This window comes from Vidua chalybeata, chromosome 2 (genome assembly GCF_026979565.1).
Source record: "Vidua chalybeata isolate OUT-0048 chromosome 2, bVidCha1 merged haplotype, whole genome shotgun sequence".
Taxonomy (NCBI): domain Eukaryota; kingdom Metazoa; phylum Chordata; class Aves; order Passeriformes; family Viduidae; genus Vidua; species Vidua chalybeata.
Window position 1 is genome coordinate 39531031 of NC_071531.1, and position 26462 is coordinate 39557492.

A 26462-nucleotide genomic window follows, 5' to 3' on the forward strand; every position below is an offset into this window, starting at 1 on the left:
GTAATCCTCTCTTGGTCTCTCAGGTCATCTGGGGAGAGCCTTTCCTATGGATTTGTGATACTGCATGTCCCCCAGCCAATGGAACTGAGGGTCTACTGTAACAGCCACAGGAGCAACTGGCTCCCTGCCATCCTCTGAGGACTGAAGGGAATTTTATACCAGCTTTATTTATGGCAGACTAGCCAACTTTTCTTCTGCCATGCAAGTTAAGAAAAATAAATTATCTCCTAACTGTATCCAATAGAAAAGCATCTTCCGCCTACTACTCTATCCATGCCAGGTGAAATGTTTATTTATAATTATAATACTACCTTTTTTTCCCCTTGACATACAGGTCATGTGTCTAGTTTTTATACCATAAGCTGTTATATTTTAGTGCTTTAGTAAACCCACTAACTTGTCTACAACATGATGGATGTGGTTTATGTTTAGAAAGCCAATAATACTGTAAAATTAGATAGGGAACCTTTGTGATGAGGTGAAAATTACCTGTAAGGTAGAATGGAGACAGTTATGTGTGACAAGGTTTTAATCTAATTTTCAACAGGGATTTAAGTAATTAAAGTTAAAATATCCATGTGCCTAGCCAAGTAGTTCCTATCAGCATTGCTGTGACTGTGTCCAGAAGTCGTGTCCAGGGAATTGGTCTTTAGGCTGAAATTGAGTGTTTTCAGTTCCTTAGTTGTAAGCATTTAAGAAGTACAGTTAACATCTAAATGTATGACAGTGTTTAGTTTAGCATGCTGCTGTCTAGATTATCAGACTTAACTGCTTTTGCATATAATTTTCTGTTACAGAGAAGACAGCCTGAAATGAATAAAATTAACAATTGGTCATTCTAAAGTAACAATATGCAAGAGTAGTGAATTATGACACCCTGCTCTAGCAATTCAATCTGCACTCATGCATGGCCAGGTAGATACAGGAATGCGTATGTCTGTCTGCTTAATAATATTACAAATATACTGTAAAGCTTTTATGTTTTTTCCCAGATTCCCCCTTAGCTCAGCCTAATGACACTTGACTTAAAATAGTTCAATGTTATATTCTCTGAACTACATGAATCCATCCTCTGCCATTTGCTGTTCTTAAAAATTGGCTTATTAGCAGCATAATCTTTGGAAAAACTTATCCATAGTTACAGGCAAATGTCTATACAAAGTTGTTTGGTTTCTTAAAATTTCCTGGTAGCAATTGCAAGCCACCTATACATACTCTACAACTTGCTTTTGCCTCTTTCTTTCACAACTTGACGTAGTATTTTAGCAGAACATTCACTGACCATCATGGTAATAAAACAATTGGGTCTTACCTTAAAATGTGAAAGGGAGACAAATTAGTAAAGGGGCTGTAACAAGTAAAATCATCCATCTCCACCAGGAGGAGGTTCAGAAAAATCAAAGATGTCCCATTTCCCTCCAATTCAATCAATGCTGTTCTTCCTACAGACACCACTGCAGGACAGGATTTTGTGTCATTTAGCACAGCACAAGGGTAACATGAGAGCTGTAATTCAGTGGGTTCTCTAATGTGGCTGTTAAATGTTATCCCTTTCCCACGCTCTTTCCTAATCCTGAGTCTAGGATTAGGCTCAGGATGGCATAAACCACCTTAACCCCAGAGGTGGGCTTTGCATAAACCCACCTTAAGCTCTGCATAAACCACCTTAACCCCAGAGGTGGGCTTTAGTCCACATCCCAGGGAGTTTAACAGCTGCTCTGACTGTATAGGAGGGAGAGAAAGTACAGGAAGATAATCAAAACAGGACCTGTGCTTTTCAGAGAGTACCTGTGCGTTTACATAAATGACAGAATCATCAAGGTTGGAAAGACCTGCAAGATCATCAAGTCCAACCTTAGATCTAACACCCTCCTGCCCACTGAACCATATTGTGAAGTGCCACATTCAACCATTTTTTGAATGCTTCCAGGGATGGTGACTCCATCACCTCCCTGGTGAGAGGGCACCCATTCTAATGCTTAACCACTCTTTCAGTGAGGAAATTTCTCCTCACATCCAGTCTCAACCTCCCCTGGCACAACTTGAGGTCTTTTCCTCTCATCCTTTGCCTGGGAGAACAGACTGATCCCCACCTGGCTACATTCTCCTTTCAGGCAGTTGTGGAGAGGGACCAGGTCTCCCTTGAGCCTCCTTTTCTCCAGGCTAAACACCCCCAGCCCCCTCAGCTGCTCCTCACACGATTTGTGCTCCAAATCCTTCCCCAGTTCCATTGCCTTTCTCTGGACTCGCCCCATCACCTCAATGTCCTTCCTGTAATGTGGGACCCAAAACTAAGCACAGGACTTGAGCTGTGGCCTTCCCAGTGCTGATACAGGAGGGCAATCACTGCTTTGGTCCTGCTGGCCACACTATTGCTGATGCAATAAGCAACAAGCCAGGATGCCACTGGTCTTCTTGGCCACTCAGGCTCACTGCAGGCTCATGTTCAGCTGGCTGTTGACCAGCACCCTGAGGTACTTTTCTGCTAGGAAGTTTTCCAGCTACTTGCCCCCCCCCCCAGCCTGTAGCGCTACAGGTGGTTGTAACCCCAAGGCAGGACCTGGCATTTGGTCTTTTTGAACCTCATACCACTGGCCACTGCTCATGGATCTCTGCTATCCATATGCCTCTGCAGAGCCTTCCTACTCTACAGCAGATCAAGACTCCCATTCAGCTTGGTGTCCTCTGCAAACTGACTGAGGAAGGATTTGATCCCCTTGTCCAGGTCATCAATAAAGATATTAAACAGGACTGTTCCCTGTATGCTGGATGTAACTCCATCCACTACCACTCCTGACAGTTTTTTACCCTGCAAAGGGTGCACCTGTCCAAGCCGTGGGCTCCCAGCTTTTCCAGCAGAATTCTGCAGGAGAACAGGTACAGAGGCTTTACTGAATTCTAGGTAAACAACACCCTCTGCCTTTTCCTCATCCACTGGGTGGATCACCTTGTCATAGAAGGAAAGCAGGTTGGTCAAGCAGGACCTGCCTTTCCTGAACCTCTGCTGACTGGGCCTGATCCCCTGCACGTGCTGTGTGATCACACTCAAGATAATCTGTTCCATAACCTTCCTTAAGCACTGAGGTCAGGCTGACAGGCTGCTGGAATCCTTCTGACCTTTCTTGCAGATGCGTGTCACATTGGCTAGCCAGCAACTGCTTCCTAATTATTGCAGATACTAATCAGGTTTGCCTTTGCTGGCAGATGTATTGGGACGAGCTGGTTTTCCCTTCAATGCCAAAATGGTCATAAAACCTTCTGAAACACTCATAAGAATATCTGCAGTGAAAGTGGTTCTGTCTCTGTAACACTATTGCTGTATTTTGGGGGTGAGGGGAGTTAAATTCGAAACTGTGGAAGATGCATAACTAAATAAAATAATTAATAGAAATTATCAAAGGACTAAGCACAAAATATTGAGGCACTGTCACAGCACTGGTTCTGAAACTGCTGTTGCAATCCCTCATTTGACCTGTTGCTGCTGTAAGTTGCAAATAAAACTCTCATGAGATTAAGATGAAATTTCAACTGTCTGCTCATGTGAAATTGTGTTTATCCTCTGGATCCTGTGAGATTCAGAGGACTGCAATGTATGTTCCTGTCTGAGCTTCTTTCCATCTTAGCCCATAAATGACTTTTAAAAAAATTCTAAATCCTTTCCCAGCTAGGAAAAAATATTTTATTTAAGTCTTGCAAACTTAAAATAAATAAATAAATAATCAATGCTCCCAGAGACATACCATCCTTCCTTGGTAGTGAAAATTGGAAATGTTTTCTACTTAGGTGGGAGTTCTATTTCCTAAAGGTCTTATTGTACAAAAAAATATTTCAAGTAAAGGTTAATTCAATTTTTTCTGCTCCTTCAGGCTGCGACTTTAGTTCAACAGAGTGCCTGAGGCCAGTTCTCTGACCACCTAAGTGAATGAATGATATTGAATGCATTTTTACTGAAATCTGATCCCAAACATGGGAGGCTAGGAGTAGAACACTGCTATACAAGCATACTCAAGTTAGAGCTGTGGATGTCCCAGGGTGGCAGGGCCTGGCTGAGTGCTGAAACTGGAAGGGGAGATTTTGTTTAAGAAACTGAGCATGGAAATTGGGAAAGGTGGGAAGAGAGAACCTCCAGATTCTCTACATCTGCCCATTCTGTCTTTCAGGGAGCAGGAATATGAGACTAATGGTCACTATATTCTCTGTTGTAGCAGAGCAAGGTGTTACTGCCACAGACCATCTCCTCCCCCTGTTTTGGATCAGGCTGTAGTCACTCACAAACACATTCCTGACTGAGTTACAGAAACCTGGGCTGGGGTTTGGCATCTTTTGGTTGGCTGGTTTTTGGGTTTAGGTGTTTATTTCATGCATTCATTGCAAGTGTGACTCATGATTTCTCCACTAGAGCCTCAGGGTAGATGGCTGCTCCAGCACCCACAGCACACAGGCGATGAACTCAGCTCCCTCCCTGACTTGCTGCCACCCCTGTTGTAGGGGGCAGACCCAAGATACTGTTCTGTGCCACCTATTTCCAGATCAAGGAGCTTGGCAGGACCAGGAGGAATTAGAGAAGCCCAGAGCCATTTCCCATCTGCCATGAGACAGCTTGTTTAACAGGAAGGATTTATTTGCTTTTTCCGGATTGGGTTTCTTGCTGTGAAACGCCAGTCCGTGACTACAGACTCTAGGTAATATTGGTAAATATAAAATACACTACACTTTACTACCTTTATTTAACCTTTCTTTCTTTGCCAGTTCTAGGCCCCTTGCTCAGGCAAAGCTTCCCTAAAGGTAGCCCGGTGTCCCTTCCCAGCACCTCATTTTCCACCACCAGGTGGCAGAAAAATACTCTACAGTGGCAGGGAAGGGACTGGAGGCACGCCCAGAAAACCCCCCTACATCATTAACTTAATAATGAATTCATTATTCATTAAAATAATGAATAAAAATTATCCAAGGACTAAGCACAAAATATTGAGGCACTGTCACAGCACTGGTTCTCAAACTGTTACTCTTTGCTCGCAGGTATTACAAGCTTCAGATTACCCTATGAAAATACCTAGATCACTATTGTGTCATATGAGACACATAGATCAGTATCGCTTTTGAAGACCATAAGGCTGCTGTATGTTTAGAAAAATAAAAATATTTGAGTGGATTTTAGCAAGAGTCTCTGGTAGCATTGGTAGAAATTGCCTCTCTTATAAACTTTTAAAAACTTATGAAAATTGCCAAAATAGCACGTGGTATTATTAAAAAGAGACTTTGATATTGAAGAATAGTAAAGAACAAGAATAAAGCTGATTGTGCTGCAGCACCCAACACTCCTACCCTAAAAGATGATAAAATCACTGGCTACAGCTTCATTTCGTGCTTATTTCAATTTAACTGCAGGACTCAAACCCCAGGCATGAAACTCTGTCCTAAGAAACAAAAACATAAGCAAGTTTAGGGGTTTTTTTTGTAACTGAGCAAAATGTCAGTCAGACAAAGCAAAATTGCCTTCTGTGGGCACAGCAGACTAATCCCCAGAAAAAACAGCACCATGTTAAACAAAAGGATGTGTAGACACTTCAGCATTAAGTGGATACAAATTTGGGCTGCATTTGGTTCTGACAGACTGAGTATGCATTGATTTCAGATTTCTGCCTCCTGGATGGCTTCCCAGACTATTAATCTGTTGTACAACTACTTAGCCCACCCTGTCTTTAACAAGAAAGCCATAATCACTGCATTTGATAGGCGCCCCAGCTCTCCAAGATGGCTCTTGGTGAGGCCATGCCAGCTAGACATTGACCATTAAGGGAGTTTGTTGGAAGAGCAGCTCATTCCTGAATAATATTTGGTTTTAGACATCTCCTAAGCACTGCACTTTTCATCCTGGCATCTTGTCAAGTGTGTATAGAGGTGCAGGTTTTAGAGCTAGCCTGCAAACTTTAGAGTTAAACTAGGACATGCTAAGAAAAGAACTTTAGGTATACTCCTTGAGAGGGCAACAAGGAGCATCCATAGCCTGTGGGGCTATGGCTGCTGCTGCTGTAAGGGTTGAGAGAATTGTGATCAGCCCCTGGATGGACCCTCAGGTCCTGGGGAGGTTGTTCAAAGCAGAAGGGATTTGCAATGAATTGTGACTTGGATGGGAAAGCTTTAGGAGGCAGGACTGCTCAGAGGAGATTTATATTACCCAAGCATCACATACTTGAAATAATTTGGGAAGGGCTGATGTGGGTGTTTGAGATGCACAGTCACAAAGGTTTGGGATGGGAGGAGTTAGGAAAGTCTGCTGTACGGCAGCTCCTCAGGCACTTCTAACCAGATCTTCAGACTGGGGCCAAGGACCTGTCTGCAAGGACTTTTGGGGCTGCTCCTTCCTGCTCTGTCCTTCACTGTGTCTGCCCCATGGAAAGCAGAGGAAACTTCAGCTTAGGATCTCTGTAGGGGAGAGGTGTGGTTTCCAGATCAGACTAAATCAACATGAAATTATGTCAGTGTTGAAGAAAGACGTGGTTGTTGGAAAGGACAGCCTTCGAGCAGTTAAACACACTAATGATGCTGCACTCTCATCCTCACATGGACTTCTTGGGAAGCCTGGAATATAATCTTAAAGCTGAACTGAGATGCTTTAAAAATCTCTACAGAAGTTGGTTGAACACTCAAGTCATTAAATTTAAACACTTCATGTGTATAAAGATCATAGGGACGCATCTTTTGAAAGTGCTTCTTTGGTTAACAGTCAGAACATTAGAACTACGTGATCTTGTGTTTCTGCTGGAAGAATCATGTGAAGACACATGTTAAAACCTTGAGCTATAGTGAGGAACAGGTTAGAAATCTTTATTTTACTTTCATAAATACAAGTAACTGTAAGGATAGGGATGTATTACATTCTTTGAGAAAACTGCACATGGAAATAAGTCAGTAACAATAGTGTCAACCTATATGCAGGTAAAAAGAAAGACAAGCCATGGGCTGAAAAGCTTTTGTACTACCTACAAACATCAGAAATCAAGAGTCCAGTGAAGCTGATGAGAATCTTTGCGCTGATATCAGTACGATATTACTGCACAGAACCACATCACCTTACATATATATAGCTGATTATATAGATATATATATATCTATGCATATGTGTATATACATACATATATAATGATCTATAAAACTGGATCCACAGTACCTGTGAGTTGGTACTGAAGAGTTTCTCAAGAGAATAATAGGGAAGGTTATGGAGAGGCAAGGCATCATGGAGAGTTTGGGAAAAAGATGCACTTTGGGGCAGGATATATTCCAGGTCCAAGATGCAGAATAAGCGGAATAAGCAGAACTGAGAGTAAATATCTGATAAAATTGCAGTATTCAGATAAGAAACTAGAACCTCATCCAGGAAGAACAGACTGTCAAGGTGAGTTCTGCACACTGAGTGTAGAAATTTGCCTTTAACCCAAGTAAGTCTGTATACCATCTAGACAATGGTAATTCTTGGTAGTAGTTTCAAGGGCTTATATGTGTTTTTCCCACTTAAGCTTATACAGAAAAAATGTAGATTTGTGGCCTTCTGCAGCTGTGATGCTGAGGCAAATCCCTCTGCTGTCAGGAGACAGTGGGATGGGAAGACTGTGCAGCTCTGCTACTCCACTGAAATGTAAATAGAAGCCTACTATAGCTCACTCTGTAAATTTGCTTCTGTGCAGGGAAGAACAGTAGTGCTGATGTAGAACAGCAAGATCTGCTCTTGTTTGCAATAAAAGCATCAGGTACCCACTGCCTCAGCTGGCAGAAGAGATATACACAGTCCAAAATCCCCAGGAAGCCTGCTCTCATGAAAAAGATAGGAGGAAAACTGAGCTGGCAACTGAGAGGCCATGAGAGTGCAAGGCTCTGGGATCTTGCCAAAGCTCTGGGGCAAGTGGGAGGTTGCAGCTGATTTTTGTGAATGAAAGGACGTCTGAAGGAGGAGGTGGAAGATAGCTGGATTGTGTCAGAGCATTGTGAGTACAACAGGAACTTACTGGGTAATTACTTTTAGAAGGCTAAATGGAAAGGGAATGATGGGCAGAGTAGGAAGGTACGCACACAGGAGCTGAATTTTTGTGGGCACAGTTACAAGCTGTAGCTGTCCTCCACACATACCTAGTGGGAATGATGGCAGGTTCAAGTGCTAGAAAACAGCTCATGGCCTAATAGAAACCTTCCCAAAATAACAAGCTCACTTTTTTTAGAGGGTATCTGATTTCTGGCTTTTCCTTTTTGGATGTTAAATTTTGGGCCACGAAGACTGCATGCTGAGGGTCTCTGCCTAGCAAAGAGGTTTACTGTCAGCAAAGTCATCCCTCTACTGTTTCTTTCTGTACATTCTCTGTGAAGACTGACTGCTATGAATACACACCTCTGGGCTTAAACCACAGGCAGGAGCATTCATTCCTGCAAGCTGAGAAGGTGGCTTTTGTGGTATGACAGAGCTGGAGCCACCATCCCACTCCATAGAGGACATTCTGGATGGAGTTTCACCTCCTAGCTCATCTGAGCTAACTGTGGGCTAGCAGAGAATGGGAGATGTTGACCTCCCTCTCTCTCTCCCTCCACATGGTGTCCCTACTGGGTGACACCCAGAGACTGCTGCCACAGGAGACTAATCCAGCAGGATGTGGATGCATTTCCCGTGGGATCAGTGAACTGATCCAGATCACCAAGCAGGCATGTGATTGCTAATGCAAGGACTGGAGCCAGGGCTGGGAGAAAGGAAGAGTGGGATCAGCACTTTGGCAGTAGACTGCAGTTAAGTTGGATTAAACACAGCACAAAGCTGTACACTGAAAAACTCATCACATCATAATGATTTTCATTTGGTAACTACACCCCAGAGTGACAATCGGTACTTGCAGGAATCCATGTTTATTCAACAGATGGATACAATACACTTCTGTCAACACAAGATTTTACAGGTAATGGCTGGTATATAATGAAATTAATGAAGAGTAAAAAATGAGATAATCCTTGAATTAAAATAGTGAAGCAATGCCGTCAGTTTTAGCAGTTTTAAGACTGCTACTTATCAGTTATCAATGAGATACAGTGCGACTTTTTCTGCTGGGACAATTGTAGCCTGCAAGCAAACATTTCACATCTGTGATGACATGGACTGTCTAAGGTGCATATCTCAGCATGATTACAGGGTCACAGAATCACAGAATAGTTTGGGCTGGAAGGGACCTTTAAAAGTCATCTAGTTCAACCCCCCTGTTGGGGACAGGAACATCTAGTAGACCAGGGCGCTCAAAGCCCAGTTCAATCAGACCTTTAGTATTTACAGGGATGTGGCATCCACCACCTCTTTGGGCAACCTGTTCCAGTGTTTTATCAACCTCCTTGTAAAAAAATTCTTCCTTCTATCTAATCTAAATTGACTCTATTTTAGTTTAAAACCATTAAAGGTCACCCTTAATGGATCCATTTAGTCCAGAGAGTTTGCTAGTCTGCTGTCTACACAGACATTAACCTGAGATAAGAACTGATGTCTCCATTATAAAATGTGAAATGTGAGAAGAAGATAGAGAATGTTATGTTTTCTTCCATTTGCATATGTTTGCTTTGTGTGACAAGGGGCTAAGAGAAAGGCTTATAAAAAGCAAGATAAAATGCAATGATGCTCTTCAGGGGCAGAGGCATAGGACAGTAAAATCAATCTCATGTTTCTTAATGAGCTCTAGGTCCCCATCTAATTTTAATTGTCTGCCTGGAATAAGAAAATACTTTCAGGCACTTATATTCTGGTCATTGTTAATGAACAGCATATAACACTCAAGAAGTTTCTTCCATTTCCTGCCTCATTCTGGCTTATCCATTATGGTCCTCAGTACTACAAGAAAGTGAATTTTCTTCTATTATGAATCTCAAAAACCTGCCGTTTTCTATGAATGATAAGAAGAACATCACTGCAGGAAGGGAAATATATACAAAATGGCATGTTTTATACAAGCATAGGGAAAAAAAGGCTTTTTCTTTGGGGAACATAATTTAATAACCAAATTTTTCCCCTTCAGCATTCACAAGACTTAAAGTAGAATGCCATTGTTTGGATTTCCAGCTCTACTTCTGTAATTGACAAAACCTTTTTCTGACAAGCGGCTTGTTGAACCAAAACATAAATGCACAGCCAAATGTAGCTGTGGAAGGCAAGCTGTGTGCTTTTGAAACTACACAAGCTTCCTCTGCTGGAAGAAATCCACAGCTGCAGGGTTACTCATGGCATCTTGAGAGGAAGAAAGGCTCCATCACAAAATTTGTAGAAGAGACACCCTTTCCCACGGAAATTGAAAACTGAAATTTTAAAATTTTGGTGGAAACTGAGAAAACCCCAATGATTTGTAGGTGTATAATTGCTGCATAGTTTGGAAGTACACTAGAAACTAACCTTGTGGAGCATATACTCCCAAAGGCAGGGAAAATATCAGTCCTGGACAACACAGGGATATTTTTTATTATTTACAAGGAAATGTGCTTTTTATCACTAAACATTTTTTTTTTTTTTAATAAAATTGCATCCTACCCTTGTGTGGTTCCTTGGCTCATTCCTGGGAGAGTAAGTTGCTGTTTGAGCAGATGTCCCAGAAAGGAAAGCTGAAAGGACTGGACATTGATCTGAAAAGAGAAGCCATAGTCACAATGACTCAGTGTGCAGAAATGAACATAACTTATACCTTTGGAGTTTAATTCACTGATTTAGATATCTCATATTTATAAAGTTTTCTCAGAAAGATGCTTTTCTGTAGAGCCACATTGAGGATATTTACAGCACTCACATTCTGACATTCTTCTACTCTGCTGAAGGAGCACATTTTCAATGCTGAACCCCCATCTGCTGGCATGTCACTCAGCAGTCACTCACTCTGAGATTTTTCTTCAACTCCTTGGGCTTTGTTTTAGTTTCTCCCTCATGATGATTGGCAATATGAGACTGTCAATTTTCATGAGTCTCTTTCCTAGCTCATTCATGGATATGCTGAGCAAGATGGGTCCCATATTGGTCCTGCGATAGCCAACTGGTAACACCCCCCACTGTGAAAGGTTTTTGTCTTTTTCTTTCCTCTCTATCCTCAGTTAGAGACACATGTGAGGACTTCCCCTCTTGCCCCAGGAACACTTAAATTCTTAAATGTCCATTTGTGAAGGGCCTTGTTAAAGTTGCTGTGCATTGTGTGATACAGGCAAGAGTCACACTTTTATTATTATAAATTTAAAAAGAGCTGGGTACCTGGTGCACCTTTCATCTTAGAAAACACCGATTACCTTACATTGTTCATTGGAGAAGTTTTGGTGTTTGTCAGTAAGGAAAACATTTTTTCTTCACAGGTAGTTATAAGCAGAAGTTCACAGTCACAGCCTTTACAATTATGTAATAATATTTTTCTTTTGTAACTCTTATCTTACTGTTAGAGACTGAAATGTTATAATTTATGACTTAAACATAACCAGCAAGGCAGAAAATATGCATATGCAAAGTATCATGTTAAATTGAAAGCAAACCAGCTATTGAGAAATTGATTTGTAAAATAAATTGAATTTTTGAATGCTTGGAACATCTGGCTTCAAAAAGATACACCAGAGAACTGTCTTAATGATAAGAAGTGTTTATTTCTGAAGTCTCAGTCATTGTATTGGGATGGTTGGCTAGCTTAACATGTAATCATTCTATTTAATAAAGATTTCTGCAAGACTAGCCTTTCTTTGGACTATAATACACATTTTTTTTCTCAGAAAATAGTAAAAAAACCCACAAAAGGTTGAGAAAAGGAGAGGCAAATTTGGAAGGCTTCTGTTATTTACTCTATGAGATGGAGTTGAAATTTAGACAGAAAGACTAGCATTTACAAAATGAACAGCAAACACATTCATTATTTTAAAATTACATTCAAAACTATTATTTAAAAATTTCTACAAGTCCTGGGAGAAATACGAAGTGTATCAGAACATGAGATACAGTATAAAATTTAGAAGCTGACAAGATATTAGACCTTCTCATGCATTGTTCTGACTTCATTAGAACTTAACTTGGACTAGTATCTGGGTTTGTGACTGAAGAGTTTTGAATCTGCTCCTTTGTTTTCCTGCATTTGACAAGTAAATCTGCCCACAGAGTTTATTCCACAGCCCAAACAATAATTTTTCAGGCACAGAATCTTGTTGAACATATAATGCAGAACTTCAAAACCTTGAGATGAAATAAATCCGATGGTACACAAACAACAGAAAGACCCCACAGTGGCCCCAGGCCAGGAGCTCACATGGTGGAAGTCACTTCAGAGCAGCATGAGAACTTTTTGGTCCTTATGTGCCTTGAGCTAGAGAATCCACCAATTGTGATTAATTAATTAATTGTGAAAATTAATTAAGTCCCAAAGAATATACTCATGGACAGAAAATAACAGTTGTTATAACCTTATATAACCTATAACAACCTTTCATAATACAAAAGAGAAAAGTTGTGTACCTTTTTTATTTTGACTCCACACTGAATGTGCAACTGCAGAAAAGGTAAAGCAGCAGATAAAATCCGTAATGACTATATAGAAAAAAGGCCCCAAAATAAAACAGCATAAACAATAGTAAAATTGACATTTTCTCAATGAGGATTTTTAATATTATGTGATGTAGCAGAATCTCAATGATATTCATGAGACAATGAAAAAGGTTCACTTGTAGCCCACTGACTTTCTCCCTAGCAAGTTAGAAAAACTTACTGCAAACAGTGGATCAACCATGGAGATCTTGTACCTTTTTTTTTCTGTTTTTAAAGAACATTGCAAAAATGCTTTAGAAAACAACCTAAATAGTTTTGATACTGATTCTTGTGACTGTTATTTGATTTTTGATTGAGGAAGAACACAAATGAAAAGACTTTACATTTCTCTGAAAATTACATACCTGTAAACAATAGAAACTTATTCATATTTCCTGAAGCCAAACCCTGCAGAACCTCAACTCTATCCCAGCATTAAGGAAAATTTCAACTCCTTCATGAACAACTGGAAGAAGAATTTCAATATTTCAATTTTCCGTTTCTAGCCATTATCCTTTCTTGTTTCACTGTACTCAAGGGCTGGTATATTTAGTTTATTTTCTCAGGTAAAACACCAATGTTGTTGTGTGTGGGCACACTTATTTGCCTGCATAAGGCTGTTGGCTAAGTTTATTTGAATAATACTTTGACGTAGACATCTTAGCAACATTTATGTAACTCCAAGTTTCAGGAAAACCAGATTGAGCATTAACTCAGCCTACATAAGACAACAAAGAATATAATAACTATAGGAGAAACTTGAGTGGAAGTTCCAAGCACTTTTCAATAAGACCATTTTCTATTTTCAGATGTTTCCTGCAGTTAAGAGATTTGTACAAACTCTAGTGAATTATCAAATGAAAAGCAACTTATGCTGCAGTGGATGCTCACATCATTTAACAAAATCACTTGAAAAGACAGCGAGCCTCGCTGTCCTATGGATCCCAGCCCCAGCGGCTGACAGGTTTCAAAAACTTCTAACACTCATCAAACTTCCTAGGTTTTTATGCCGGGGCGGAAAAAGGAGAGAATCTTAGGACATTCCATGGCACATGGGAAGCTGTGCGACTGAGCTGTTAAATTTCAGTTTTAATGAAGAATAGAACATTCCGAGCTCCCAAAGGATTTGCATGTACGCAGAACTCCCGTGCGGGAGAGACCTCAGTGCTGACCCACTCTGCTCCCGCTTAGGATCTACAGGAGAAGCACGACTGGCATTTTGGGTTGCGGCTTCTGACAGGAAGCCAAGCGCTTCCTGGCACCGCAGCCTTCGGCGGAGCACCGGCGTTGCGGTGCGCTCCCCAGCCGTGGCAGCGGCACCGGCCCCGGCCCGCGGGGCTCCTGCCGCGCCCATGGCGGCGGGCGGGCAGGTACCGCGCAGGGCAGGCGGGGCCGCCGCTGCCGCTCCGCCCCCTCCTCCTTCGCCTCCTCCTCCCGCCTCAGGTTTGTCATCGTGTCGCCGGCACGGCCCGGAGGAGGAGGAGGAAGAACAGGAGGAGGGATGAGGAAGCCACTGCCGCCTTTGCATCCGTGACGGGGGCCTGGAGAGCCCGGGCTTGGGACGGCCCCTTTTCCACCGCCGGCGCACAGGCGCTGCTCGCCCGGGGGAAGGGCCAGGAGGAAGAGGAGGAGGAGTAGGACGGCGGTGCTGTGTGTGAGAGAGCGTGGAGATGAGCTCAGCTCTGTGCCCTGGAGCCGCCTGAGGAGAGCCGGCTGCCTCCCAGCCTCCCTCGCCGCCGCCGCCATGGCTCACTCCCCCGTGCAGGCGGGGCTGCCGGGGATGCAGGTGAGCAGCTGCCCCAAGGGCAGGCACGGACACGCACCTCGGGCCGGGCTGGGTGTAAAGGGGAGGATTCCTGCGGCCGGGGGGACAGGGCGAGGGGAGAAAGCGCCTCTTGGCCCTGGCTCGGCCGCGGGGCTGGGCTGGGGGCAGAGGAGCGGGATGGAGACGAAACGTGCTGTCAGCGCTTGGCGTGGTGCCCAGTGAGGTCCCTCCGCCTGGTGGATCCCTGCCTGCCTCTGCCTCCCTCCATCCGTCCTCGGCAGCCGCTCTGTCGCTGCAGGCGTGCGGAGCGGAGCGTGGCGTGTGGCCCCCTCCCCGGCCGGGAGTTCTCCTCGGTGTTTTAATTCCTGAAGCCAGCCGCGGCTCAGTGGGCGATTTTCGGCCCCGTTAGTTTGAGGTGTGTAGGGGAAGCATACGTAAAGCCAGTCCGTACAAGCAGGGCCTGGAAATGTTGACCTTCAGCGCATGCTGCAGTGCCCATGTCTGTGGTGCTGCTCTGAGGTGGGTACTCGGGGATCGTGTTTGGCTCCTGTGTTTGATTCCGAGAGTTGGTCAGCTGCTGGTTGTTATACGGTGGAATTTGCTCGTTCTGTGTCTTAACTATGTATTTGAAATAACTAGTGTGGTTTTTTGCTGGCTGAGCTGGCTTAGTCTGAGCTTCCCCCCACCTCGTTTTTCTTGGTTTAAATGGAGACTGCTGCCAGGAAAACATTAAGGTCAGTGGTAGCTGTGTGTTGTTATACTAATATTCCCCACATCTGATTAGAAACTTTCTTGCCCTTAGCTCCAAAGGATCAAATTATTAATGACATGTAAGAGTTTCTCTTAAATTTCTCTCCTGGATTAAAAGTATTTGTGCATCACTTGGTTAAATATGGATTTACCATGGTTTGTTTTATTGTGAGTCAGGATTCTAAGTCATGAATCTCTTTTCTTTCCAAAATCTGAGGATTTGAATTGAAAATGTTCCATGCTTAGGCATAGCATGAATTATGTGCTCATACACAGTACTGGATGCCCTGTAGCCTATGTAGGCCCACTCTCTGAGCTAATTAATCTATTACTGTGTAGGTCCTGCTGTTGAGAGTTCAAGTTCACCTTCCAAATATAAGCAGTTTGCTGGTTGCCAGAGACAGAGAAATGAAGGTTTCTTGATTGATTATGGATATTGTTTGGGCTTTTTAAAAATTCCCTTGAGACATATTAGAACTACGACAACTGCCTACTTTGAGACAGAACCTATAACACTTTAGCATTTAAAAATCAGATTTGTAGTTGCTTGGAAGTGAGAGAGCGAAGATTATTCCATCAGTGTGCACATACTGATGACGTATGTCACTGCATGATCCGAGGACCTGTGCTTTTTATTGACTTGATTTATTATTTGGTTCTTCAGGGTTCTTGTTAGTCCACATAATTGCTTCAAATAGTGCTTCAAATAATTTTATTCAAATGGTGTTATTTTTCTCATGATTTTTATTCTATTACTATTTGAATTGCTTACGTGTGAACTTTCACAGTCTAAAGAAAACCGCCAGAACACCAAACGAGAGATCTGCCGATAGGTAGAGGCATAAATTCTGTGAGCAATGTGAATGCTGCTCACTAATTTTCTCTGCCCAGTTCAAGATGTCTGTATCCATTTCCATTCTGTCAGAATATGTAGCAGTTTTATAGTGGTCTGTTTTCAGTACACAATTCTCTTTGATTTCACTTCCAAATAAATGTTCAAAGAGTAAAGTACATACCATGTGTGACATCTGCTTAGCTAAGAAAAAGATTTGGGACTTTTTCATTGTGTAGAAGAGAGGAATATAGCTTAGTTCTCTGGGTTATAATTAAATTGCCTGAATCACGGGACTATCTCTTCTTTTTCTGTAGTGTGATCCCTCCTCCTCACCTACCAGCTTCTGCCACAAACGGTGGAAGCAGTGTCAGTGACAGTTATGCAGCTTTCTCCAACATTCTTTGCTGTACTCACACAAGAGAGCAGCCATTGTGCTTGTGTGTGAGCAGGGTAACTTCTTGACCCCAAAAAATCACTAGGAGGGACATCACTTTTATTAATGCTGTTTGGCCTGAGCATGGTAGTGTCAGTAGAGCAGGGGAATGAAGGATTAATATATTTCTCCCTAAGCAAGATGTCTGATTGATGTTTGAAGAGTGATGCATAAAAAGTGAGTGGGTAGACAGTGAGGCAAAGGAATGAGAAACTGTGGAGGAAATGTAGGATGGTGCTGGAAGGTTGTCAAAAACCTGAGATTTGCTGTCTGCTGCACAATGGGCATGTTGTAACCTGAATAAAAACGGAGTTGGGTTTTGACCTAAATTTCTGTCTGTGCAGTTTAAGTTTGGACTCAAAGTTTTGCTGTCGTTGTTTTAACAACAGGAGGGAAACTGTCTGTGTAGATATGAGTTTGAGTGTGCAGGGTGAAGCTGTGTCATGACTGAACTGAGGATGTGCTGTCTTCCTTCTTCATGCCTTATGGAAGTGGCCTGAGGAGAGTGTGTGTTTGCCTGTAAACGTGTGAGATTCCTGCAAGACTGGCTCGGAGTTAGTGTATATGACCTTGATTTTCAGACTGGCCTGCATTTCAAGGCTGTGGTAAGCTTCTGGAGCTTCTGGAAGCTGTATTTTAAATCAAGTACTGTGTTTATAAATTTATAATAATAAATTCCTGTGGTGCTTTTAAAATTCCATCGTCTTTAAGACAAGTCTCTTCTGTGTGATAAACCCCCTTTTTATCTTCCTCCCTTTTCAGCTGTTTTTGTAACAATAACAGTGTTTATGCAGTAAGTTATTTTTATTCATTCTTCATTGTATTTTCAGTACAAGAGCTACAGGTTCTTAATGCAAAATGTAAATAAGTGTTGACATTCATGCTGTGTTGAATGCCAGAAGTTTAACTAAATTTAAGTGGGAACTTGAGAAATGAACAGAAAAGATTTTTAAGTATAAAGGCACCATTTTGAACTCAGAAATCATCTGAAGTGTCAGTTTGCCAGACCTTGGAAGAGTGTTTTGGGAAATGCTGCTGTTTACTTGTCTATTTTTGCACTGTTCCCAAGATGTTAACTTTTGACTGTTGTAGGAAAAGTGTCCTGGCCTAGAGGATCCTTGTTCTGATCCAGCATGGCTGTTCTTTTGTAGTTACACACTATAGGTATTACTGTCTTCCTTATTGTAACTCATTCTCCTTTTACAATAAACTGTTTTAACTACTTCCTGTGTGAGCTCTGTATTTGGTAATTGCAAAACATTGTGTTGCTAAATCAAAGGCACTGTGGAAAGGCCACTTAGCTTCTCCTGCTTTCCTTTTGCAGCTTCTGTGGAGATTAGCTTTCCTCACTTTGATTTTTTTTTTTTTGAGAGTTTGTGCTCACTGTTACTGTTCGTGTTACAGTTTGACAAATACTTTGAAGTAACTTACAGCACTTAAATAGTGGACAGATCCTTGGACCATTATGATCTTGACGAATTATTTTAAAATATCCTAAATACAGTTGTCATTGTTCTGTGACATATTACAAGATCAGCCCTTGGGTGCCAGGACACAACAGTTTTAATTGGTGAAAAAGAAGTGGGCATCTTCTCACTCTGTAGTCAAAGGCTATTTCAGTGCTATGTAATAGATATAATGGAGTTGTTTGAGAGTCAGGAAAACCTATTTCCATTGTGTGGAATTCCAGAATAGGTAAATAGATGCAGCTTATGGTGACTGTGTCTTTCAGGTGTCCTCACAGACCAGTCAGACTGGCCCTGTGTTGTGGCAAGTTTCTTGTGTGTGTAAGGTACCCTCTTAGCCAGCTGGCATCTTTGTTCCCCGGAGAGACAAAAGGCTACTGATGTAGCAGACACATTTAAATACCGGGCCTTGTGTTATGAGTGGTTTACAAAGCTCTGATGTCAGCTTTACATAGTGGCATCTTTTGTGTTTCTGAAGTAGAAAATGTCTCTTGGCTGCATTTTCAAAATTTGCTTAAATTCTTCTCGTACTCCCTTTCTTGTGAGTGGAGTGGGAAGGGGAATAGAGGATGCACAAAATACCAATGGACAAAGTCAACAAGGCATATAATATAAATTAATAGTAATAAAAAATACTGCATCCATCCTATAATAATTTGGTCTCGTCTATACAAAAACCAATGTGAACAGCTGGAGGGGGTTGAGAGAAGGGCCACAAAGATAACTGGAGGACTGGGAAGCCTTTCACATGGGAGGGCTGAGTGAGCTGGATGTGTTTAGCCTTGAGAAAGGACAGCCCGGGATGGAGACCTTATCACCATGTTCCAGTATTTAAAAGGTGTCTGAAGAGAAGATGGAGACTCCCGTTTTACTAGGAATCACATGGAAAGATGAGGGATAAGAGCTACAAATTGCACCTGGGGAGGATTCTGATTGGACACAAAAGGAAAATTCTTCACGATGCGGACAGTCATCCGTTGGAAAAATCTTCTTGAGGAAATGGTGGATTCCCCAACACTGGACTCAGAATTTTAAGTCTTGCGTGGACAGGGTGTTGGGCTACCTTGCCTAGACTGTGCTTTTGATGGGAAAGGTTGGATCAGCTTTTCCTTGAGATTCCTTCCAACCTGGTATCCTATGACTGTGATTGATTTTGATCTGGTTATTGCTTTTGTGATGATACACTTTTTGTGGAGTACTGTTTAATTTAGTGGTGTTCTGTGTGCCCAAAAGTAATAATTTGTGTGGATGCAGCTTTATAATCAAAATTGGTTTTACTTGTAAACTCTTTGTTGATCTGGATAATTTTCCATGTGCATGTATACACAAACGTCAGACTGTGCTGGTTGTATATTAGTATAGAACTAAGAGCCTTTCTGCAGTGTAACTTGATAAAAAGTGAGGCTTGAATCAGGAGAATTTATTGTATTCTTAGTTGCTCTGCTTGGCAGCTTCTTGAGACAGCCATCTGGGTTTTCTGTCAGATATAATGGGTGCAAAAAGAGCCTCCCCTCAAATTATGGGATTGCTGTAGAACCTAAAATTCTCTATTTTCCTTATTTTTTTCAAGCAGTATTAATGCAACATAACTTTCTAATTGCCTCTACTAGCATTCTTTATTCAGCCGTTTATCATAAAGATGGGGTTTTCCCTAAAGAGCTACTATTTTCTTTTTCTTTTTATCAGTAGCTTAGCTAATTAAGAGTGATTTTCGTCAAGGAAGTTTTAACTTTTTAGCAAGTGTAAGCAAGTGAGAGACATTATTCTAAAGCTGGTTTTGGGACATTTTTCCTTACCTGTCTTTCTCTTGGTGTCTAAAATACATCTTGTGTTTCGCTGCCATACTGTCCATACTGCTGATACTTGTGTGTTGTTTTCACTACGCACCCAAGGCATGGAGGGATTTTTAACTGCAGTAATTTACAGTTTAGAAGTGTAATCGATAGAAGGGAGGAAGTCAGGTATGGGTTATGAGAGTTTTTTGTGATGTTGCACTAAAACCTGAGAAACTTCAGAAACCCAGAAAAAAATTGCAATTAAATATTCTTTTCTGGAAGCAGGCTACAGTTAGGTAGCTATTAATTTTGGTATTAAACTCTTAGGGTTGTACACTAAGCAGTTTTCTGAGTGAAAAATATCAGAAAATTTCAGACTGATTTGTGTAGGACACATTGCACCCAGAAAACGGTATTGGTTAATTAGAAATCTAGAGGCATGCTTTGCATATTTGTGTTACTGATAAAGTGCACCTTCATTGAAAATTAAGTGGAAAGAGAGTTATACAAGGGCTGAGGAATACTTTTATGATAGGCTAACTTTAGGCAACTTTCTTATTCCTGCTGGAAATGTGCAGTTTCAATCTAGGTAGAAATCAGAACAAGAGAGTTAACTATGTAACAAATATGACCATAGGCCATATTTGACTTAGTAGGCCATAGTGATTCATGCTAAATATTTTTACCTTCAGTGTTTGAGATGCAAGGTTTACAGCTTTATTTTTTACTTCCTCTCTCCCCTGTTTCAACCCATTGAAGTTTCACAGCAGAATTTATGGCAGTTGTTCCTTTTTCTCAATAGTTAAAAGTATTACTATTGCTAATTCTCCGTATTTTTGGCATATTGTATTTGTCCCAGGAAAAAGCAATTTCCTTATGGTAGCATGTGTCTGAATTGAATAATTATAGTATTGGAGATGGAAAGTGAGATATATGGAATATGTATGAAGAAAAAAAAGAAAACAATTTTACTTTTTTATAATTGACAAATTCTCAGTGAAAGAGCTGGCTCTTAGTTCTACACCTAGTCATTACAGATAAATGCTTTCATTCTAGTCTTTGTACCTCTCATTCAATGTTTTGCACGTTAGTCTTCTTAAAATAAAATAAAAATCAGTTGTTGCTGTTCATTATAAGATGGCTATGGTAGTTTGTCTCATTTTACTTTATTATTGATAAATAAGACTGAGAGATGGTTCAAATTTGGTTCTAGTTTTAAGGCTTCTAAAAATGTCTCTTTTTTTTTTAATTGTTTAGATAAAAGTCCCAGGCTATAAATCCAAATACTTGATTATATTTTGTCTTTTTGTGTTAATTGGCTGCTCATTGAATGTACATTGAACCAAACAATTCATCATCTGTTTACTGCCTCTTTTATATTTCAATTTCACACCAACTGCAGGAAATAATTCTGTGTGTTGTTTCAGTTATTCATATATGGGATATATATATTGCTGAAAACAAGAACTTGTGAGCTTCTGAGAAAGCTGGAATGCTGGGTAGCAAACTTTGAGGCTTCTTGTTCCTGGAGGTAGTTTTTTCTCTGATGCAGAGACATCTTATATGGGTGTTCTGGGGTCTTGGTGGTTGCTTTTTTTTTGGTCATGGGTTTGTTTAATCCCTGTCCCCTGCTTTGGTAGCCCAAGTTTGTGGGAGGGCTGATTTGAATTTACCCAAATTTATGTATCTACTGCTGGCCCCTGTGCTGCTAGCTTTGTGGGAATCAAAGTAAAAAGGGGAGCTCCCTAATATTGGTCTGTGTTGAGGTGAAGAGACGTTACATGGTTTTTGAAAGATTGCAAGTAGTGATCTAGGGAAACCTCTGCAGTGCCTTCTTGAAATGGGGAGCTGTGTGAAGGAGAATGACAAATGCCTGCTGGTCACTTTGATTTGCTTTAGGCTCAAACTTCTCAGGGTACATGGGAAAATTTCCTGTGTGAACTTCCCTGACAGATTTCTTTTTCTCTGGTCTGACCAGAGACAAAAAGTCTGCCTGGGCAGCCCTAATCTAATGCAGGATTATCCTTATAGTAAGAAAGGCTGGGTTTTTAGCTTTGTGGTTGTTCTCTTTTGGTGGTTTGTTGTTTTGTTTTTTGTTTTTTTTTTTTGTTTTGTTGTTTTTTTTTTTTTTTTTTTTTTCGTCTTTTATTTTTGGAAGTTTAGATGAAGTTTCCTATAACTCAATTTCTGGCCATTGCATCTTCTCCTTCTGCTGGACACCACAGAGAAGAGTCTGGCCTTGTGTTCCTTACTCCTTTCCATCCTTACTCCTTGTGTTCCTTACTCCTTTCACACTCAGTAAGATTTGCAGCTCCCCAGGCTTCTCTTTTCCAATCTAAAATATCTCCAGAAATTTTTGAACCTTCAGACTATCATATTTTGGGCTCAGTCTTGATAGGGAATGAGAATTGGACTGAAAAATTGGAAACTGATTTGGTGAAATGAAAAGTGTACAAAATGAAATGTTAAAAGATGATTGTCTATTTCAAATGAGCTGCATAGAGAAATAACAGATCTGCAAGTACAATCAGTTGCACAGTTATGTTTAAGAATTTGAATTATGGAGATGCTTTAAATTCTTCTAAATTAAAGATAAATATTTTTAATGCCTTCTACAATAACTAGAATGACTCTTCTTAAAAAGAGGTTAGAAATAAGAACTGGAGTGAGGTGTTGAAAAAGACTCAAAGCTGTATCTTCTCTCAGAATGGTTATGGATAAAATTGGATCTACCCAGTTTGAATTACAGTAACATTTTCTATTGATCTTTAAGGGACAGTTAGTGTGGATGAGAATTGGAGATTCATAAAAATAAATATAATACAAGATGTGTGTAATCCTAACTGTGAAGAGGGTATGCAGAGGTGGTGTCAGAGTGGGTGATACTGCTGGTTTCTCCAGGGCTGTTCTTGATAGTTGCTGACTGAAAAGTGACCTTTGCATAGAAAAAGGCAATGCCTGAAAAAGACAAAATTTAAAGGCACCTGTTATATGTTAGAGGCAGTGCTGAAGAACTGTGCAACCCTGGGGATTGGAATTACTGAACAAAACAGCATAAAGTGCAGCTTATTTTAAGTATGAGAATTACAAAGAGCCTTTGCAAAAATCTGGGAGCTCATTAGTTGGAAATGCAGAGCATTAGGAAGAGGTGGTTTGGTTTACTTGGCTGCAGCTGAGTTTGAGCCATGAGACCAAATAGAACAAATAGGATCTGAGAATGTATCAGACTATTTTTATTCTGTAGAAGTAGGCAACAGTGTTGTTAGGTACTAAGAAGAGTTAGTTGGAAATGGAGTATGTTTTTCTGGCTGATTAAGGTCAAAAGTAATGAATCCAATGTGGAACAAGTACAGAGAGATTACTCAAATTATTGGATGAATGGTAGCTTTGCTTATGGTGAAAAGGACTTTGTTCTGCATGGCTGAACAAGCTGGATAGTGAGACAAGATGGTTGCAGTTTATGTTCAGAAGTGTGGAAAACTATTTGAAATAAAAAGCAAAGTAATTCACGTGTCTATGGAAATTGAAAGTTCTGGAATCATTCAATCTGAATGTTCCATAACTTGTTTTTGATTTGTCGCAGTATGTATTCTGTGACAAGCTTTGAAAAAAAATGTTATAGTGGTAGAGATCTAGTTCTTTATCAAGGTGATTAGCTTTACTCATTTGCAGCAGATGCTGATGTTCTAATCTGTGGTTTCTACCAATATTTGATGTGCTCCATTACATGACGGTTCTTTTATCAGTTCCCATTATTTTACTATTAGTAGGAATAAACTCTATGCTTAGTAAAAGTTTGCAAAGAATAGAGTCAACAAAACCATAGTGGCAGTGTCTGTGGAAGTAATTTTCTTTACATAGCTGTGTAGAGAGAATATTTATAAAGCTATTTGTTTATTTTGTCTTTGTTGGAAGTATTTACAAAACCAAGCAAAAAACAAATTTGGCAAGAATCCTTTCCAGATGTGGTCTTGGAAAAATGGGTGGGAATTGGCCACTCATGTACTTTCAGATTCAAGCAGTTCATTATGTATCTGGAGGCCTAATCTCTATATTTTCAAAAGACAGCAGGTCATTAAAGAAACCAGCTCTTAGTTTTTGTAAAAACACAGGTTGCCAGTGGTTTAAGGCTCTCACTTCAAACAGCTGATGTTCTGAGAAGAAAATGGAGACCTTCTTACAGAGCAAGACTGTGTTGTTTGGGTTTTTTGAAACAACTGCTACCTCCTGTTGCTCAGAGGAAAATTCAGGAATGGCAACTTAACAGTTGCCATTTTAGAACAAAGGAATGAATTTACAAAAGTTGTGAACTGGGAAGGAAGGGTTTATTTGATTTAATAATTAGTCATTTCACAGGAAGTTTCTGAAATAACATTATTATTGATAATGATTTTGATCCCATTAAGTTGTGTTATTATTGAACAATTAACATTTCAAAATGGCTGCAAAATTTTGATTACAATAATTCAAGTGAACAGTTGTTCCCTTCTTCTTGGGTCTTCCAGGAGCAGTTATCTTCCTTGCTTTTCTGTGATTGTTAATTCTGTTTCACAGTTGTCTTATAAAACTGCCAGCCTAACAACAGAATCCCAAGAAGCTGTGAGGTTCCTGAAAGGCTCTGGAGACTGTGGTGCTGTGAAACAAGGGGCTCTAATATATGATAGTCATAGATTGGTAAGGGGAAAAGGGAAAATAGGGGGTGTATACATACAGCCAGCAGAACTTAAAAAAGCTGCTGGCAGGTAGCTCTTGCGTTTTCTCCATGTGAACAACTGCTGTACACTGCAACTGAGCCGTGCTGGCTTTTTAGTCTCAGGAGGTGAAACATGGAATGTGTTAGGCAGCTGTAACTGGGATTGGTTTGTGGTTTACCCAGATGCCTTTGTAATGATGTAATGCTCAGATTCCTGTGGCTAGTCAATGGAACTAGAAGGCTTGTGTGGCTGGATTAGGCGTGCACAGCTCTCTACAGCACATCATCTCAACTTGTGACACAGGATGTATGAAAGCGTAGACAGATAATTGTTCTCCACAAGGGAAGATATCTGATGCTGGTGTTAAGGTTATTTTTATTCATGAAGAGTTCTCAGAGAGGACTGGTTTGAATATTGACAGCAGAGCATTCTGTGAGGCATGAGAAGAACCGGTAAGCACAATTTGGTTTGTAGTTTTGTGATCTCTTAGAAATTATGCCCCTGGAAGTGTTGGTAAGGGTAGTGCAACTAAGGGATGACTGTGGGAAAACATGAAGTGCTCATGTCTGGTTTCCAAGTGGGAGATACATATCTATATATCTATATATCTATATATCTATATAGATAGATATACACCTATATAGAGATATTATGTATGTAATGTTTAATGGTGTGTAATAGTATGTTGTTCTCATTACATTGAAACTAAAGAAGGAATGAGCTGCTTTTGGTGGAAGGGATGTGCATCTTTTGCTCCATTCCTTTAATGGCAAAAGGGTTATATAACTCCATGCCCTTCTGTTCGTTTCCCAAAACTGACTTTGGACAAAAGGTTGGATCAGTAAGATGTAAAGTAGGGGGAATTTCTTGGGGCTGGTGAAGTCTTGCAGCAGGTACACTTAGTGATTTTGCTTCAGGCTGATCTCACCAGTGATGTGTCCCTGGAATGATTATTTGAAAGCTATGATGTCTTATAGCTGACGTTAAAGTACTAAAAGTTGTTGTGTACTCCCAGTTTGTGCCAGATGATGATAAAATGCTTTGAGAAGCAAGTGGGTTTATCTTTGGGTTCAGTCAGTCCCAGCTACCTGGTCCTCAAAACACCTCTTTCAGCTGTGAAATTCAGATAGCCTAGAACACACTTTCTCTGGAGGTATCTTCCTCTTGCAGCTGTATGGGTTAATTATGTAACTTTGAGATGTGAAAGCAGAAAAGTATAGGTAGGAGGTGCTTTATAAGCTAAATTTAATTATTAGAGAAAATGTTGTTTCAGTGTTTGTCAGTGGTAACCTAGAAATTCTCATTCCCCTCTTCATGCTACTACACAGTTGGGATAAGTATAAACTGTGGTTTTATGCTTATTTAGGCATTACTGAATTCTTCTTGTATGAGCCATTTTCTATATCAACGATGTATTTTCACTTAGCTAGCATGAGTGTCATCCTTTTAAAGTGTTAATTTTATTTCTTAAGGACAAGTTTCTAAGTAATCCTGTCTTTCTTCATTTTATGACTATTCCCCCTATTTCTGACTTTTCCAGTTCAATCATAGAACAGTTCAGATTGAAAGAGACCTTTACAGATCATACAGTCCAACCCACCTGTAGTTGTAATGTATGTATATTTTGTTAGCTAGTGGGGCTCCATGCTCCATGTTAGATTAAGAAGGTATACTGTGGAACTTGCCATCTGTGCACTGAAAGTGAGAAGTCTGAGCAGCAGTAATGAGCTGAATGCTTAATAGTGGAGAAAACCCAAATGTGGCAGCATTAAGTCCTGCATTTGCATGTTTAGGTGAGCACTTGTGACTTTTATGTGACTGCTCAAATCAAGAAAGCTGGGAACAGGATGTTTTTTAGGAGTGAATGACTTTACGCAACTGAGAGAAGAAGAAAAAGATAAAAAAATCCTGATTGAGAAAACCTTAGCTTCAGGGAGAAGGAGGAAGCATGGCTATTCATGAGGTTATCCGTAGTAGGAGAAAATTGAAGAGGATTGTTTGTCACACAAAAAAAGGAAATAGTGCTCTGTGCACTGAAGAAGGTGAATGAAATCCTTAGGAGGACGAGATGCAAGAAAAATATGAAAGAGGGATTCTGGGATCTAGGAGGGAACCAATTTAAAGAGAAAAGGTTAGACTGAAGGCTTACTTTTGTTGGTAGTGGTGTTTGATCTGTTTGCTTTTAATAAAAAGC

The 26462-nt window shown here is 40.6% G+C and overlaps 1 protein-coding gene across 1 annotated transcript in view; it reads left to right on the top strand.

Annotated features, from left to right (window-relative positions):
- Window positions 1-14001: 14001 nt before the first annotated feature.
- Window positions 14002-26462, top strand: part of STK24 (serine/threonine kinase 24) — a 51530-nt gene continuing 39069 nt past the window's right edge. The window contains exon 1 of the mRNA XM_053936080.1: window positions 14002-14336. Within this exon, the coding sequence (XP_053792055.1) occupies window positions 14295-14336 (42 nt within the window). The 5' untranslated portion in view covers window positions 14002-14294. The remainder of the gene's footprint in view (window positions 14337-26462) is intronic.